This window comes from Protomyctophum bolini, assembly GCF_963924005.1.
Source record: "Protomyctophum bolini genome assembly, chromosome: 1".
NCBI lineage: Eukaryota > Metazoa > Chordata > Actinopteri > Myctophiformes > Myctophidae > Protomyctophum > Protomyctophum bolini.
Window position 1 is genome coordinate 40,704,556 of NC_137862.1, and position 17,720 is coordinate 40,722,275.

The following is a 17,720-nucleotide window of genomic DNA, read 5'->3' on the forward strand; positions in this document are numbered from 1 at the left end:
GTAGGGACTAGGAAATGCAGAAGTGAAATGATTGCCGCTGAACCGAAAACATCGTGCAACTGACTTAAGCCCTACACACACCGTCTGCGAACGCCACGCGTCAAAACAGCCGCCTCCGTTAATTTCAATGAACCTATCCCACACCGGCGGCGTCCGACGCGCGTTCACACCTCACCTGACTCTCCGATACGCCACTGTTCTATTTTCCAGGCGTTGCCGCGCGGCAACGCCTGTGCCGCGTCGCTGCGCACCCGGTGTGTGTTGGGCTTGTCATGGCCGGTTAAGACTGATTATGAGGTTAGGGGACTTACATGGCCGGTTAAGACTGATATGAGGTTAGGGGACTTACATGGCCGGTTAAGACTGATTATGAGGTTAGGGGACTTACATGGCCGGTTAAGACTGATTATGAGGTTAGGGGACTTACATGGCCGGTTAAGACTGATTATGAGGTTAGGGGACTTACATGGCCGGTTAAGACTGATTATGAGGTTAGGGGACTTACATGGCCGGTTAAGACTGATTATGAGGTTAGGGGACTTACATGGCCGGTTAAGACTGATTATGAGGTTAGGGGACTTACATGGCCGGTTAAGACTGATTATGAGGTTAGGGGACTTACATGGCCGGTTAAGACTGATTATGAGGTTAGGGGACTTACATGGCCGGTTAAGACTGATTATGAGGTTAGGGGACTTACATGGCCGGTTAAGACTGATTATGAGGTTAGGGGACTTACATGGCCGGTTAAGACTGGTTATGAGGTTAGGGGACTTACATGGCCGGTTAAGACTGATTATGAGGTTAGGGGACTTACATGGCCGGTTAAGACTGGTTATGAGGTTAGGGGACTTACATGGCCGGTTAAGACTGATTATGAGGTTAGGGGACTTACATGGCCGGTTAAGACTGATTATGAGGTTAGGGGACTTACATGGCCGGTTAAGACTGGTTATGAGGTTAGGGGACTTACATGGCCGGTTAAGACTGATTATGAGGTTAGGGGACTTACATGGCCGGTTAAGACTGATATGAGTTTAAGGGAATTACGTGGCCAGTTAACCCTTAACCCGCCGGGATTCATTAATAACATGCCAGGATATCGCCGCGTGCAACCCTTATTTTGAAGATCCAAAACACTGCGACCGGATGGTGGGTCAGTTTAATGGTGTGTGTGTTGTCGGATCGATTGTGCTTGTTTCACAGGACGGCGCCATTACTGCGACCGCTAGGCTTCGTGCAATAAGTGCACACACACGCATGCACAATCAAGATGGCGCGGTCCAGTGTCTAAGCTAACAACAGATAGCCATCCGAAGCTAATATGAGTAGCCTTTCCACTAGATCGGATCAAACACATTTATACAACTGAATAAACGCAGCCAACGTATTTTGGCAGCATCGCTTCCCGCCAAAAACGCAGGCTACGTTTTATTTAAGCGGTTAACACATTTAGTACATAACACGTCCTGAAACGTCATAAGGATTGGAACCGAGAGGTGCCTTAGACGTCTGTGGACGTCCTAGCGACGTCCAAACGACGCGGGGCGAGATAATAATATTCAGAATAATTACTTCTTTTTTTTTTGGCATTTCGCTTTTCGCTTGCCGTATGCTAACGCTCTGTGAAACTATTAGCTTGTCATTGACTCCCATGTTAGCGCGGCGGAAAGAATGACTCGTATCTCCTGATCCAGGGCGCTCTCCGTGGTGATGAATGGATCGATATGCTGGCGCTGCGTTTCTGCTCCTCATCCGTCTCTCCCGCAAAATATGAACTCTTTTTGTAGCGTATATAAATATATTAAGATGATCGGAGATTGTGATGGCACTTTGTCAGTCAACTTTTTTAAGAAAGTATTTCCGGTTCATGGCTTTCAAAATGGAAGCGATCACTACTCTGGCGATTACTCCGGCGCAAGCTGCGCCTTTATTTTGATGCAGTTCCGGTACTAAATGTGTTAAGATGGAGGTTAGGGTTCAGGTTAGAGTTAGGGTTTAGCCATTACTGTTAGTAATAGTCGGACAACGTGACCAACAGCCACGTGGCTGACAACAGCGTCAGTATGTGTAAATGTCCATACTGGCCGCATTGCATGGTGTTAATAACGACTGATGAAGGACATTAGATCATCTGATAACATCCAAAACCGCTCGTCACAACAGTGCTGCCACAAAACATTAAATAAGCACCTGAAGGACAGGACGTCAGTGCTGCCACAAAACAGTAAGTAAGTAGCTGAAGGACACGTTGTGTATTGTAGTGGTTCCCAAACTTCTTCATGCCAAGGACTCCCAAATTGACATTTATTAGCCCGCGGACCCCCATTTGAAAAATATATGCCAGGGACCCCCCATTAGAGAGAAATGGTATGGCTCTAGCAAGCAGTGATTCTCAACCATTTTCATTTCAAGGACCCCCAGTTTGACATGCATTAGTCTACGGACCCCCATTTAATGGCTTTTTTTTTTTATATCTCCGAGACCCTATTTTATATTGTAAAATCAATGTTAATTTAACTCTGTGTGTAAAAATGTTATTTTGTATCACTCTCAGAGTTACAGACCCATAACGGTCCATTTGGTTCCAAACTATCATTTAGCTGGGGACCCCCTGGAACTCCCTCAAAGACCCCTGGGGGTCCCCAGACCCCAGTTTTGGAAAGACTGGTTTGTTGTTCAGATTTGAAATAAACAAATTGTTTTTATTATTATTATTATTTATCAATTACACACCCCATGAATTTTTGTTTTGTCACATTCCTAATGTCAGAAGGAGACTGCGGAGACTCCGCCAGTCATCAAATATTGGCTTAGGATTGCGACAAAGACTAAATAAAATCCATGAATTCAAGGCTTTACAGTATATGAGGTGTGAAAGAAAATATGTTTTGACTTTTGAGTGAACTATACTCCTTTAAGTTGGGCTTGCCTTCCTTCCTTAGTCCCTTCTAGTTCAAACTCAAAATGAATGATAGACATCTAAAACACATGCTATGTTGAATTACATTGTAGAGAAATAAAGCAAAACAACAATTGCCATGTCAGTATATTTGTCTCTCAAGTCAAACGTAAATTACATCAAAGAAGCATTTTCCTGAAAGTGCTATATGAGGAGGTGTTTCTCAGGTGCTAAAGGAGTGCAAACGAAAGGAAAAAAAAGATAATTGTGTTAAACATGAAAGTCCCATAATCAATTTTGAATTCACCATGTGCATAACATTTTATAGTGTACAGCAATGGCATGATGAAAAACTAAACTTTTGTGCCACATCATGAAATGTATATTGTGTGTATAAAGAGAGATTAATGTTGCGAAATGGGTTATGGACTATCCCCCTTTAATGAAGAAAATGGCCATTACTGTACAAAGACACTGCGAGTCAGCAAGATAGAATCTCTTCTGCATGTAACATCTGACGGAAATTGAAAATAAATTTCCAATTCATTTGATGCTGCCAGAGAAGGGGTTCGTTTAATAAGAGGGAAGCTAATTTTCTGTCGATGGAGGATTGTGAGAACAGTTGACATTATTATGTGAGAAGGGAATATTTGCCATAGCAGATTATTTAGACAAGGCATATAAATGAGAAGATGTATGCTGTACTGTATTATGGAAACTGTGGCTCCCGAATGTATATCTTTTCTCTCTTTGCATAACCGACTCAACGTCTGGGGGAAAAAGAGCTTCAGAAAGCCTCTCTTATCTGTTGGGTTCGTGCTTGAAGTGCTTTGAGAGTTGTGAACCCATGACGAATCCCAGCCCTGATTCATGTGGCAGTGGCAAACATATCCTGGTAATGACATACTGTAAATTGAGTGTCAGCACTTGCCTATTCATGTGCAGTACATTATAGTAGAGTAGACAGTATAGTAGTGATCGTTCTTCAGTGGTATAACCACCGCTGGAAGAGAAAATAAAGCCTAATTTGGAAGAGATGGTTTGAAGAACCAGCAGGAGAGAAGTGAGACGTTTCTGCACGTGGGGAAGGGGAGAGCTGCTGTCATCTCACCCCCCATGTCTTGACTAGAAGCCTTGGACTTTCTTTTGCATGTTATTTTTCTCTTAGTATTATTTGTCCTTTAAAAAAAACATATTGGTTTAATTTCTTACATTAGTATGATGTGAACTGTATAGTCTTTTTTTTTTAATTAAGTATTCAAGTTATTTCTTGCTCAAGCGGATTTTGTGTGGATAGTCTTTTGGTTTGACTTTTTTTGTTTAACCCTGAGGGGTTAAAGTGTCATCACAGCACCACATACAGTAAGCATGTACATACGGTAAGAGTAGAGAGATACAACTAAGAATAATACAAATAAAAGTAAGAATGTAATAATGATGAAAAATTTGAATACATACTAAAATAGGTACTAGCTGAGAAATTTTTCACAGGTATATGCTCATTATAGGCGGTAAGTTGTGTCTTTGCAATTTGAGGGAGTTTGACATAAAACCATGGCATGGACTATTTTATGGTGGGATTATTAGGGACAGCAACTTTCACTTTCTGGGTTGGAGGCAGTTCTAAAAGTAGAGGAGTGTCTGGTTTGCCAGGAAGGGAGTCAGCGGGTCAGGGTGATTCATGTTGTAACCTGGACACCTGCCAGGACATACCCAGTACCCGTTCTACCACAATGTGTCATATAAGTTCATGTAGAATGGTCCATTTGTGTGCCATGCATGGCACAACAATTTAACCCATTTTGGGCGGGAACCCCTTTTGGCGTTTGCATTATGTTATGCTTTAGCTATTGAAAAATAGCAGATCTACCAGCTCGTAGGTCTGCTATTTTTGAAGAATCGTGAAAAGTGACATGAAAGTGTTTGAGAACGACTGACAAAAACATGGCTTTTTCATGAAAACAGTCAGGATTCGCAGAATCGTTCCCAGGTCCCACACACAAAATACCACTGCTATAAGCTATTACAGTGTGGCAATGTTTTATCAAAATGAACTAAAGTGGCGTGGGATGAGTAGTCATTCAAGTGATTACACTATTCCTTACACAATTGGTAGAGAACCCAAAGTATGCCTGCCTCTCATGTGTTCTTGCAAACCAATTATAGTCCTCGGAGATCATTCATTTCGTTTTTCTGAGAAATCCTGGCATAGCATAAATTTATGAAATAAGGACCAACCAAGAAGCCACAAGTTTGCATGTGTAATGGGAACTCGAGAATATTGTTCCTGAAGAAACATGGGCTCGAAACGTGGGCTCGCTTCAAGCCAAAGAAAGGTAGTATAAATAGTGCAAATGCAGTCAAGGTCAAAGCAGTGCACTCTTTGACTTTGCATCTCTGACTGTTGTATGTGAGTGTGTAAGACTTGTGTCCGCTTGATCAGTTTTAAGAGTTAAATATTTAAAGAAATATATATAAAACATTTCAAAGTGTAAAGTACAAGCATACTGCCTACGTGTCCACAGTAAGCTGGATTTGTTACAGCTTGAATCGGTTTTCTAAATGAAAGTATGTAGGAGTAGTTAGACGCCAAACTTTTGAGGAAAATGTAAATAGTGTAGGTGTAGGATATCAGCTCACTGCTGCTGCAGGGAGCCTATAATTAAGTTTGTGTGTGTGTAAAATGTGTTGATATCAAAATAATCCATCCATCCCTCCATCTAATCATCCCAGTTGGAGACTCTCTTCTCTTTGGACTTTTACGGCCCTATTTTCGACCCCTTATTATATATTTTTATTTTTATTTTTACCATTTTAAAGAACATTTCTTTTGCTGATCTACAAGCTCACAACCTGTTGATGTAGATCGGCTATTTGAAGTATTTCTAAATGTTGTTAAAAATAGTAAAACACATAGACATCAAAGGGGGCTTCTGCACCTGCCCTTACCCGTCTGTAAAACAACTGCTTCTTTTTCAGAACTCTCTTGATGTTGAACGCAGCATTTGGCATTGAAATAATTTGTTTAGAAATCCATGTCCTCATCTCCAGTAGCCAACGAGTGCAGGGTCACGCCGCCGACGCCGGGGATATAGCAGATCTACAAGCTCTGTTGAGAGCTTATAGATTGGCTATATTTTCTTCCAAAAGTGCCCTCTTACGGAATGTAAGCCCCTGACTGCAAAAAATAGCGGATCTAAAAGCTCACAACGTGTCGCGCTGCGACCCGCTGAGGGCTTGCAGATCTGCTATTTTTGTCCAAAAGTGTCCCTTTACGGAATTTCAGCCATCTTGTGGCCAGCAACACTCTCTGCACATCCCTGAATAGGGCACTTACACTCTTTGTTTTTAGTGTGACAGCTATTGTACAGTACATGCCCTGCTTGGCGTTACTTACTGGAGAACTGTATGGAGAATCCCTGTTTGCTGATGAAGTAGTCGGAGTCAAATTGCATGGTGAGGATGTTGAAGGTAGAATGGCTGTCTTCGGGTAAGGCGGGTCCAGACCACTCTTTGAGGAGGATCCCTCCATCCGATGAGCCCGAGGGGCCGTCCCACACTCTGAGGATGTCATGGTCCACCTCCGTGTCGAACACAATGAAGTGAAGGCTGAGAGAGTGCACACACACACACACACACACACACACACACACACACACACACACACACATTAACTTAATGGAGAGTTGGTAATCAAATAGACCCTTATAGATCTTTAACTCTTGAGAGCATGAAATGAAACCAAATTAACGCATATAGTCCATTTTGTTTTCTTTTACGCTCTCAAGTATTGTTAAACATCTACACAATTTGAGAATGTAGAACAATTGCTATTTTGACCAACGCTTGCTTGATATCTCTCCACGTCAATACAGCATGGAATTGTGGACATAATCGTATCCATAACAAAATATTAAGGCTAAAATGAGGCTAAATCTCAAATGGGGGTCCGTGGCTCAAATGCCGAAAGGATAATGGGCCTTGATATGAAAAGGGTTGAAAACCACTGCTCTAGGGGGCCTGAGTTACAGCTGTACTAGCGAACTGTAATCTCTTTGGCAAAAAATGCAGATCCACAAGTGCACAGCACGTTGCATTGCAACGTGCTGTGAGCTTGAAGATTTTTGGAGAATGTTTTCCCCCAGGATAGGCATGCTGGTGTTGGCAAGTGGATAGCCTCAATACCCAGGCTTCCATTTCGTCTGCGCGAAAAATGAAACCCTGGATTTACGCATGGGCTGCACTGGCCTAAAAGTGGGATCGCTCCAAATGATGTGACGTCAGGGCTCTGAGCGGTGTGCACCCCTCAAAATAACACTGAGGAAATCATCACCAGTGGTTTCTGCTTCTGGTCGACACAATAACAGTGCTGCATTTTACTCAACATAAAATTAAGTGAGTGACAAGGAATAAATGAACAACAACAAAGGAAGCAAAGTATAAACACACATGCACGGATTAATGTCAGCTGTGGCAGCATGTTGGCTACATAATGACTGGTTGTTTGTGTGTTCTCCGCCATGGCTACAAGTTTGACAGCAAACAACTGTCAACTATAATGACTGAATATAAATTAGCAGCTTATCTTGCCAGTATCTGCCTCTATAATCAAGGTGCAGGGGAGATTGTTGTCATTTGGAGCAAAGCATAATTACAGTACATGAAACAATCACACTGAACAATCGTCACTCTCTTACCATGTAGTGCTATTGAATTAAATTACTGTAGGACTATTATACAATTACTGCAGTCTATAGGCTTCCCAGTATTTATCTTGTACACTATAGTGTTCATTCGGCTGGGTGACAGATGTATGTTAAAGTGTGTTAAAGTGATTTTCACACTTTAACAATAGATGCCAAAACAATGGGAACCTTTCAATTTTGTGGTATTTATTTAATCAAAAGTCCATACAAATCTAATTTGAATTACTTTGAACAAAAACGTGCTGCCTGATGACATAACGCGTCCCAAAGAATATTGATTTCATTCACCCGTTTGATTCCAATTGCTGCACGTTCCTCCAAGCACAGCTGATTCTGATTACAGAACTACTACTTTTAATCTCATTCTAGATGACAGTGTATTAGCCATTTTAAACTTAATCAGCATGCTACAATATGTATCTGAAAACATTATAGGTTAGAAATAAGCCACGTAGTATAGGAAACATGCTGAGCTGGCCGTCTGTCTCTCACACTCTCACATCACGCAATATGGCCAAAGCATTTTCCCGGGGGTCCCCGCCAGCCAAAATCGTTGAGAACCCCTGCTTTAGACGACTGGTAACGTACAGTATGCGTCTTTCGGGTACATAGTTGGTCCAGGGTTTGCCTCCCGGCCCATGAAGACTACATAATCACCTGATAGTCTTGCCAGTGTCGGCCTCTATGGTCCAGGAACAGTGCAGGTTGTTGTCATATGGAGCAGGATACCCAGGGGAGAGGATCCGGCCCGACACCGCTCCACTGAGGTGTCCTCCACATTCCGCTATACAGGAGGACAAAACGCAGTGGTGGAAAGTAACTAAGTACTTTTACTTAAGTACTGTACTTCACTACAATTATTTGAAGACTTTATTTACTAGTTACTTTGGCGATTTTCATTTTGATTAGAAAACATACATTAACCACTTCAACCCTATACATTTCTGCCATTTGGAAATAGCAGATCTACAATCTCTACAATTCCGTGCTGTATTGATGTTGGTACATTAGGAGAGAAACAGGCAAACGGAAATATCAATTTGTCTACATTCTCTAGTGTGTAAACTTCTTGTAAGAAGAAATACATTTTTAAAACGCTAAACAAAGGGTATTTATAAAATGTACTATATCAAATAATGAATGACTCAAAAATAGAAAATCACATAATCAAAGGTTTTATGGTCATGATTCACCAGGATCCTGGATGGCTTGATTCCAGGCTTAAAATAATTGATATAAATATTTCTGTAAATCTCCAAGGGAAAAAAATAAATGGCAGAATTTTCAGTAGAACCAGAAAACCATGCCCACTGCTATGCCTATATGGCTCGTACTGTTTCCATATGGAGCAAGACAGCTATAGGGGAGAAGATTCAGAGACTGCATAGATCTGCTGTCATTATTCAGCAGCAGAGACACATTGTAGACTAGGGTAGACTGTATCTCACAGACTCACACCACATCAGTGTTGTTTTTGGCAGCAAATTTCTATTTTAGTTTTACTCATAGTTTTTGGACTGAAACTTCATTTAGTTTTAGTCACATTTTAGTCACCTGGTTTTAGTGTTAGTCTAGTTTTAGTCGACTAAGTGTCATGCGATTTTAGTCGACTAAATCTACTGTAGATTTAGTCAAAATGTATTTTGGCGGGCGTTGAAGCCGCCGTAATGAGTGACTTTACACATGCTGAAAATATTTTCAGCATGCAACCAAGTGCAAAATGACATGGACCTCTACAGCCGGGCATCGGTCTAGTATTCTGAAATTGGCATTATTATGAATAATGACTACTCTTGCTAATGCTTTTGGTTTGGGTTGTGTGTCAACTGTCAACCTTGCCATGAGGCAACTCCAAATATTGACAAGATATCTTTAGTGGTTGCTCTGTTGATTATAAATTGATATTGGGAAGTAGATTTTTGGTCGGGTTTTGTAATATTACATGTTATCAGCTATTCTGAATCTGTGCTAAAAGTATTTTTCTTTTTGTAACAAATAGAAAAAGGCTGAAGGAGGAGACCAAGTGTCGATCCCTGAGGGACACCGGTCAACTAAGTATATAGGGTCTAATAATTGGTTTAAAGATCAGTGTGAGCACTTTCTGATGGCAACTACAAATCTCTCGATCCATTTTGTTTGTAGGAAATGGGGTTTCTTATAGGATGAAGTTGATGAGGCAGATTCAAACTCATCATGTTGGTATGTTACATCTTGGCCTGCTGAGCCACCAGCTTGCTAATGTTTATAAACCAGTTTGGATAGAATGCAGGGCTTTTTATCTGTGTCTGTACTGTGTGCTCAGCTGTGAAGAGACCGCCATTAAGACCAGGGGCTAGTATGTGCAATCCCACCGTCCCACGTCAATCTATGACTCTTCATTGACCCAAGGCTGGACACACGCATGCGTACATGCACGGCTTGCACGCACACACGCGCTCGCACACAAATTAAAATCTGCCGTGTTCACTGGCACAGGCACATTGTGACATATCCAGTGGTGGAAAGTAACTAAATACATTTACTTAATACTGTACTAAAGTACAATTCTGAGGTATTTATACTTTACTTGAATATATCAACTTTTCAGTATACTTTTACTTCTACCTTATTTCAGAGGCAAATATTGTACTTTTACTCCACTACATTTATTTGAAAACTTTGGTTACTAGTTACTATGTAGATTTTGATTATTATTAAAAAACATACATTAACCACCTCAGCCCTAGTATTTACTGTAGCTTTCGGCCATTTGAAAATAGGTCTACAAGCTCGCGATGCGACGCATTGTGAGATTTTTAGACATTTGAAAAATGTTGATACAAATACTTTTGTACTTTTACCCAAGTAAATTTTGAATGAAAATACATTGCATGGATGCACCTGGGGCGTATCCTCAGTGATGTATCCAAAGGTCATCACCTGGGACGCATCCTCAGTGATGTAACCAAAGGTCATCACCTGGGACATATCCTCAGTGATGTATCCAAAGGTCATCACCTGGGACGTATCCTCAGTGATGTATCCAAAGGTCATCACCTGGGACGTATCCTCAGTGATGTATCCAAAGGTCATCACCTGGGACATATCCTCAGTGATGTATCCAAAGGTCATCACCTGGGACATATCCTCAGTGATGTATCCAAAGGTCATCACCTGGGACATATCCTCAGTGATGTATCCAAAGGTCATCACCTGGGACATATCCTCAGTGATGTATCCAAAGGTCATCACCTGGGACGTATCCTCAGTGATGTATCCAAAGGTCATCACCTGGGACATATCCTCAGTGATGTATCCAAAGGTCATCACCTGGGACATATCCTCAGTGATGTATCCAAAGGTCATCAGGGTTTCGTGTCTCGCAAACATCATACCCCTCACCCCTCGGGTGATCAAGCCGGCCGGGGTGATCAAGTCCCGACTTAGGTCCCAGTAGCTACCCTCGATCAGACCCACTAGGGAAAGACCTTGAAATACAGAGTATTTCTAAATTGCTGAATTGAAAAACATTTGTGTACTTTTTCCACCCCTGAAAAACATGTTGTTGAAACATTATGCTGCTACCTTGGATAAGGCTTTGTCGAAAAATAAATCTTGAATCTCAAAAGGACTTTACCTGTATAAATAAAGATAATACAAAGAAAGTAAGCCTACGCCTGCATGCATGAGAAAGTGAGAGAGAAAGCGTGTGGAGAATTAATTGAGAGAGTGTGTGTGTGACAGGCTGACAGATTAGACAGAGACAGAGTGTAAAAAAGATCCCCAGAGAGAGGAAAAGACCACCGTTCTGTTTGACTTTGTGAGCGTGTGAGAAAACAGTATGGAAGTAGCTTAGGGCAGTGTGGGTGCTCCTAATCTCCATGCCGGTATACATGCAAACATGAGACTGAGACAGACGGATAGAAGAGGGGAATACACAGAGGTGGTATGTATGGAAGCTACGTCGCCCTGGGCGGTGCCTGCATATACCGCTCCCTTGTTTGCTGCTTTACTAGAAATGAGGCAGAGGCAGAACAGACACTAATTGGCTATATGCACACACGTCATTTTGGAAATATAAACCACATGTGCTACCGATGATACTAATGAAGACTGTTCCACTATGGTCAAACAGATTCAGTGTTAATGCTACTAATGAAGGCTCAGTTCCATTCTGGTCAAACAGAGTCAGTGTTAATGATAATAACGTAGGCTCTATTCCATTCTGGTCAAACAGAGTCAGTGTTAATGATACTAATGAAGGGTCAGTTCCATTCTGGTCAAACAGAGTCAGTGTTAATGATACTAATGAAGGCTCTGTTACATTCTGGTCAAACAGAGTAAGTGTTAATGATACTAATGAAGGCTCAGTTCCATTCTGGTCAAACAGAGTCAGTGTTAATGATACTAATGAAGGCTCAGTTCCATTCTGGTCAAACAGAGTCAGTGTTAATGATACTAATGAAGGCTCAGTTCCATTCTGGTCAAACAGTCAGGGAGTAAGGGTGCTGCTATTGTGATTGTTGGCTCACTGGAAACACTGCTACACCAGTGTGTGCAAGTGTTCTTGAGTGGGTTCCAAATGGCCCTCTGTGGTATATGGTGAATCATATAGCATATTAATAACTACATGGTTAGTCATAATTGTACATTTTAACAAGCCATTTCTCCCTGCATCTCCCTCCAGTGTCTCACCAAAGTGCCTTAAACTGAAGTCTATTTGCGTATCAATTGTTCCACAGGCAGGAAGCCAATCTATGGGTTTACCCTTTGACTTCTCAAGATAAACCAAAATAGACCACCTGGGGCTATCCTGGTTGATCAGAGCCATCTTTATGACAGGAGGCTCAGATAGGCACACTGTCTCTCACTTTGTAATTCTCCATTTATTTAGCGATGCATTTGACTGTAAACTGTCACACACACACACACACACACACACACACACACACACACACACACACACACACACACACACACACACACACACACACACCTTATTGACCAATAGAAAAAGCAAGCACATTTTGTTTGATGTTAGAGAAAGCGACTTCTATCCTTGTCACTGAGTAGCTGTTTTCAACATTTACTTTCTTAAAATGACTCTTAAAAATCTTCTGTCATTATAGAATAATGAGAAACGTTATGAAACTATTACTAGTGAGTGCATTTTGTACTGATTTCCGTTATGTTTTAACTATGTTTTCATTGTACCTTTAGATTCATCATTGTTGTTTTATTTCAAAGTTATAACTCTGTTGAAAGGTATAAATAATAAGATAGGACATGTCTTTGTCGGGAAGGTCCGCGTCTCTCTACCGGAAACAGCTACTGACCCAGATCTCATTGGTCAAAAGTCAGGAAGGGCCTATTTCATGTCCGGTGAGAGAAGGGACCTTGAGTGTGAACATTTCTTGTATAACACCTTGGATTCTGTGTGAAGGGGGCTGTTCAACTGAGACTCAGATTGGCTCCGGAGGCTTGGTTGAATCAGACAACTTTGCGTGTACCTTTTTTACATGCGATAACCACCATACAGTCAGTAAACGGTGATGTATTACTGCGATAACAAAACATTCATACCGCCCCAACCCTAATGTGTGCATATAGACCATAAACACATCCATCTGGACAAAACCGCGGAGAGCTTCTTAGATTACGTGCCGAGCCTTTCTTTCTGATCTGTATACAGGGAACTGATCGACAACGTGCGTGCGCGAAGAGCAAGGAGCTAGTGGCCTTGGAGGCAAACTAAAAAATATATATTAATGAAAATGCGCTAGGACGTGTGTACACGTCCTAGGGGGGGGGGGTGGGGAGGTCTGTATGTTTAGCTGTGCTCTATAGGGACTCCCAGTATGAAGTACCCAGCTTACTTCAACACCATTGACTTTTATGTTCTTCTAATAGGAAAAGTGCAGTCATTTGTCAAAAATGCAGAGCCTTGGAGTATTTGAAGGTGGAGTGTTAATTCTGTAAAAAAGAAATGATGCACTTGCAAAATGGAAAATTGTTTGGGCGGGGGTTGTAAAACCAGCAGCAGAAAGCCGTACGTGCTTCAGTGGTGGAGGATGCTGGGCGAAAATGGAAAGCAGTCAGACATGGTCAGCGATAGTGGCTGCAGCAAATAACCCATGGCCATATCACAGTTATTGCAGTTCTGCATTTCTTTTCGTTTTTGCACTTTTTGCTCAATTAAATTCAGTCTCAGTTAGTTTGGAACCAGAGTGGGGTTTCTCATGACAGTTTGGTTGTTGTAACTTGTAATACAATTAGTTTTTTTAGTTTTAGGTTAGTTTTATTTATTGTTTCGGTCTTAGTTTTAGTAAAGTAACTAAAGATTACAATACAAACACCTATACTATAGTACTATAAACGAATAACAGTTTAAGTCCACACTAATTATCCATAATGTATAAATGATGGATAAGGGGTCAGGACAACAAGGCCTTTTCGTGGAGGGGTCAGAATAGAATTTGGACTTAAACTTTTATTTGTCTATAGTAGAATACTATTGACTCACGGTCATATACACCCGGCTGTCTCAATAAACAGTATGCACCAATGACTCCTCCAGACTAAAACTAAAGACATTTTCTGCATATTCTACATTATTTATAGCCTTTTATGTTGTTTTGCAATTACACAAAATTGTTGCAATTGGTTTTAGTTTTCCTCTAAAGTCTAGCATGATCTTTATTTCCGTTAACAGAAATGTATATAGTATATTTCTTGTATACTTTTAGTTAATAACAACTTTGGGCCATACTAATACTGCAGGTGGCCACACTAACCCATGCAAAACAAACAACAGCAGCAACTTAACACCGTCACCTGGGTGAACTCAGGTATGTTGGCAGGGCGGGGAAACCAAATGTTTGGCACATTCTTCTCCAACCCAAATGAACAGCTGCCACCTGCCAACTATGGCTAAATCTCCCCTCTGGCAGCTTATCTGCAACACATGCCTGGGAAAATATTCAAATTGATTCTGGATGTGCCAAATGGAAACCTTTTTTCTGTCTGTCATTTTCATCTTCTGAAGGCTTAAAACCTGCATGGTGTTTGTGTGATTGTAGATTGTGCTTGAATAGCTTATGAGTGCTGAGTAAGACCAAAGCTTCCTAAAAGCTTCCTAGCAGTCCCATCGACCTCCATAGCTGCCCACTCACTGAATCTGTGATGACGTTCACTGCAATTTACCTCTGAGAGTACTGAATAGACCCTCGAGGGTCCATTTGCTTACATCTGTACACTCCCTGAGTTACGAGTACATTCAGGGTTCAATTTGTTGGGGGAGAAGGTGTGTGTGTGTGTGTGTGTGTGTGTGTGTGGGGGGGGGGGTCCATACCAATGCTTTTGATCATTATGTTATGGCTGGTGGGGTTATTATGATTTATCCCTGCTTCTAGTCAGACTGAATTAAATACAGGACTTTCCTTTTGTGAAATGTAAACTGTCTGAAACGTTTGATGTTGTCACTTTTGATTTGATCACAGTGTAACATTTTAGTTTAAAATGGGTGTTGTTAACCACATTAATTACAGGTAAATCCGTCATTTTAATACAAACTAAAAAACTAAAACTAAAATAGCAGATCTACGAGTTCATAACGTACTGCGATGCGACACATTGTGAGCTTGTAGGCTATTATTGCTATTTGTCATGAGATTTATTTTGTTGTTGTCAGACTGTGAAGGCTTATGATCACAGACTAGTCTGGTGAGACGTAGGACCCCCCTATAGAGCACCGAAGTCCTGACGTCACTGTCAGTAGAGGGCGTCAGTCCACACTACAGGTTCATGTACTTTTTATTTGCATTGTAATTTCCATAGGGGGATTTTAGATCGCCTCATATAAGAACTGTGTTTGAAAAATAACAAAATAAGCGTTATAAACGAGTCAAACAACCCAGAGACTACATTTCCGGGTAGGCGGGGTTGCTGCATCTGCCCGTCACACAACAGAAACTGAATGTTAATTACGTTTATTTTTATTTTATTGATATTTAATGTTCCGTGGTTAGTACGAGTCGAGTCACCACCAGCTGAGCTTACGTCAACAAGGAATCTTAGGAACGCAAAGTGTTGACGCAATGGGCGTGAATGGACATCATTAACGACGCACAGCCACTCCCCTGACAGAAAGGCTGGGGTGGTCGGTTTATTTTTCAAACACAGTTCTTATATGAAGCGACCTAAAATCGCCCTATGGGGATTACAATGCAAATAAAAACATACATGAACATGTGTATTGGCGCCCTCTACTGAAAGTGACGTCAGACTTCGGTGCTCTATAGGCAGGAAGCAAACCATAGTCCTAGTACAAACCTAGCCTGGGAAGCATTCCTTTTGGGGTTTATGATCCTGTCGGGAGCGGATCGATCACACAACGATTTAGTAACACAAACCTCTGAGGAGGAAAGCCTGGTGACACGAGGTTAGTACAGACGAACAGAAAGGACAATAGCTGGAAGGCTGGATGAGAGGGGCAGTGATTTGGCCAATCACTGCTGTAATGGTTAAGGTGTCGACTCGAGACACTTTAAGAAGGTTGGGGGACACACCTGATGACCTCTCTTCCAGGCCAAGGATTTATCCATTAGAAATCTTTGATGTATGTACTAACTAAACTGACATGATATTCACTTTATCATGTCAGTTATGCAAAGATCATCACATAATTCAGTGAAATAAGACAGATCCTCATTCGTCACAGCATTATGTCGCTCATAAATTCCATGTAGGCTAATAAAGGCCAGCTGGCGATTCTATGTAATGCTGAACACTAGTGTAGCCCATGGGGGTGCTTTCATTCCTAATTCAAATGTGTTTATATTTTACTTTAAATAAGGATTTTTATTTGTGAAGCCAGTCAGTGAGGACAAAGGAAGCACGCTTTTAGAAACGTTTCTTTTTCCTTTTTGCTTCATACTGTAAATCCAACAATAAAATCCTCCTTTCTATTAATTACCGGGCCCCTATTAATCACCGGGAATGGCGTTGAATTAAGTATATAAATTCCGGCCTCCTTTTATTAGCCGGGTTTTTTGTGTTTTGTTTTTTTCAAGTGCCGTATCTGTTACCTTCGCTGCTCTGGCTGGCTGTGCCTGTCACTTCAGCGTCCAGATGCGCGTGGTCGCGCTACTCGGCTCACGCACAAAACAACAAAGTTAACTTCGGGAGAGAACGCCAATAAGCATTGTTCATGGCCACGGACAATAAAACTACAGGTAATGAGAGCAGCAGTCTAACTGCAGAGGAAAGAGGAAAATGACACAAAACCAAGCAAGTGAAATCTATCCCACAGCCAACTAGGCTACTACAATGAGTAAGTAATGAGTTTGTGACACAATGTGATGCGTGCCCGCAGATCTGCCCTTCATGCAACGAACGTTCTGTAAAAGGACAGATCTACTAGGCGCATGTCTATCCTATGACATTTTGTCTGGGGCGCATGCTCATGCAGCGACCAACAGTTCATTAACCAACTGTGCACACCTTAAGTCTGTTGAACGAGCAGAGACGTTTTCGTGGCTTTTAGCTTTTCACGCTCTGTGACAGTCTGATGCTAGCGACCCTGCTGTGCACTAGCGATCCGGGAATCACTCTACCAGTGCTCGGTGACTGTGACACCCGTTGTGGGGAAAAATGGATTTCCACACCATGATACTAGCATGGCTAGTATTTCACCTAGCCTGGAATCTTGGCAACACGCTTAATGCTCCTCGACTCCAGTGCGGCAGAGAGCTGCTCCTCCGGTGGAATACCGGTACACACTCACCAGCCAACTTGAAGCTAGATTCAAGCGACTAGGGCCTCTCAGGACCTCCCTAGAGGACGACTTTGCGGGATTAGGAAGCGGGGAAGAAGAGGCGGCACTCGTCTGAGGCTGAAAACTCAGCCGATCTCTCGTATGGTTATGAAACAATTTGAAAAGCTGGTTAAAACTGAGCTCCTGGTCAAAACGGAGTCTATATGTTTGCCTACAGAACCAGGAGAGGTGTGCAAGACGCCTCATCGACCTTACTTAATCTTCTCTGTAAACATTTAGAAAGTAGTAAGAAGCATGCCAGGCTGCTCTTCGTAGATTTTCCATCAGCGTTAAATACAATTCAGCCTCATGTTCTGGC

At 41.8% G+C, this 17,720-nt stretch overlaps 1 protein-coding gene across 1 annotated transcript in view; it reads right to left on the bottom strand.

The window, feature by feature from the left end:
- LOC308315110 (CUB and sushi domain-containing protein 1-like) overlaps nt 1–17,720 on the bottom strand; it is a 694,698-nt gene that overhangs the window by 174,787 nt on the left and 502,191 nt on the right. Inside the window, exons 27-28 of the mRNA XM_080762946.1 lie at nt 8,266–8,392; nt 6,300–6,511 (exon numbers count right to left, since the gene is read on the bottom strand). Of these exons, the coding sequence (XP_080619072.1) occupies nt 6,300–6,511; nt 8,266–8,392 (339 nt within the window). The remainder of the gene's footprint in view (nt 1–6,299; nt 6,512–8,265; nt 8,393–17,720) is intronic.